This window comes from Eimeria mitis, genomic scaffold (genome assembly GCF_000499745.2).
Source record: "Eimeria mitis Houghton genomic scaffold, Emh_scaff8227, whole genome shotgun sequence".
NCBI classification, from domain to species: Eukaryota; Apicomplexa; class Conoidasida; order Eucoccidiorida; family Eimeriidae; genus Eimeria; species Eimeria mitis.
The window spans coordinates 354-1,937 of NW_024016293.1; the positions used below are offsets into that span (position 1 = coordinate 354).

Sequence of the window (1,584 nt, forward strand, 5' to 3'; positions counted from 1 at the left end):
AGGAGACAGTGTAGAGGTGTTGGGTGTCTGTACACCTGAAATATGTATAAAAGGAGACAAAACAAACCCAATAAAAAAAGAAAAAATAATAAACAACAACAGTAATCATAATTTCCCTATAATAAAAACACAAATACTTGTAAATAATATACTTGTATCGAGAGAAGAAATAACAAAACAAATAACACAAAAAGATATATATATTATACATGAGCTGTCTAGACACCCCAATATAAGAGAAAGAATCATTGCTTCTATTGCGCCTACACTCTGTGCCTCTAAACAAATAAAAACAGCAATTGCTTATTGTTTATTTGGTGGGGTACCGAAAGGGAGAGATATATCTTCTGCTTCTTCTTCTTCTTCTGCTGCTGCTGCTGTTGCTGCTGCTGCTGCTGCTGGGGGCAGTGCTGCTGCTGCTGCTGCAACACATGCGGCACATACACATACTAACACTTCTGCTGCTGCTGCTGCTGCTGCTGCTGCTGCTGCTCATGGAGAAGAAGCAAAACACACAGCAGGGCAGCATGTCATCAGAGGAGACATCAATGTACTCCTACTGGGTAAGTCTCCTGCTGCTGCTGCTGGTGGTGCTGCTGCTGGTGCTGCTGCTGCTGGTGGTGGTGCTGCTGGTGGTGGTGGTGCTGCTGGTGGTGGTGGTGGTGCTGCTGCTGCTGGTGCTGCTGCTGCGGCGGCGGCGGCAGCGAAGTGCTGCTGCTGCTTCTGCTGCAGCAGCAAAGTGCTGCTGCTGCTGCTGCTGCTGCTGCTGCTGCTGCGAATGAAGGGCATCCTGTTGTAGAAACTGTGTCCTACATAAACTGTCTCCTTTGCTGTTGTTTTCTTTTGTCTCCTTTTGTCTCTTTTTTCTCTCTTTTTTTCTCTTTTTTTCTCTTTTTGTCTCTTTTTTTCTCTTTTTTTTTGTCTCCTTTTGTCTCCCTCTACTGTCTCCTTCTACTGTCTCCTTTCTGTCTCTTTTTGTCTCTTTTTTTGTCTCCTTTTACTGTCTCTTTTTTTGTCTCCTTTTTAGGTGATCCTGGGCTGGGTAAATCCCAGGCGCTGCAGTATACGTATATAAATATATTTACATATTTTGTCTCCTTTTGTCTCTTTTTTTCTCTTTTTTGTCTCTTTTTTTCTCTTTTTTTCTGTCTCCTTTTGTCTCCTTCTACTGTCTCCTTTTGTCTCCTTTTGTCTCTTTTTTTGTCTCTTTTTTTGTCTCCTTTTTAGGTGATCCTGGCCTGGGTAAATCCCAGGCGCTGCAGTATGTGGCCCGCACCTTCCCCCGCAGCATCTCCACCACCGGCAAGGGGGCCTCTGCCTGCGGTCTTACAGCAGGGGTTAGAAGGTAGGGTTTAGGGTTTAGGGTTTAGGGTTTAGGGTTTAGGGTTTAGAGTGTTTAGGGTTTAGGGTTTAGAGTGTGTAGTGTCTGTGTGCACCGGCAAGGGGGCCTCTGCCTGCGGCCTTACAGCAGGGGTTAGAAGGTAGGGTTTAGGGTTTAGGGTTTAGGGTTTATCTCTTTATACATATATATATATATATATATATATATATATATATATATATATATATATATATATATATATA

The 1,584-nt window shown here is 43.2% G+C and overlaps 1 protein-coding gene across 1 annotated transcript; it reads right to left on the bottom strand.

The window, feature by feature from the left end:
* Positions 1–303: 303 nt before the first annotated feature.
* EMH_0094260 (uncharacterized protein) lies at positions 304–789 on the bottom strand (the record flags this gene model as incomplete). The annotated part of the gene is made up of 2 exons (XM_038023146.1): positions 304–422; positions 561–789. The coding sequence occupies 2 exons, from the start codon at positions 787–789 to the stop codon at positions 304–306; spliced, it is 348 nt and encodes a 115-aa protein (XP_037879000.1).
* Between the last annotated feature and the right edge of the window lie 795 nt (positions 790–1,584).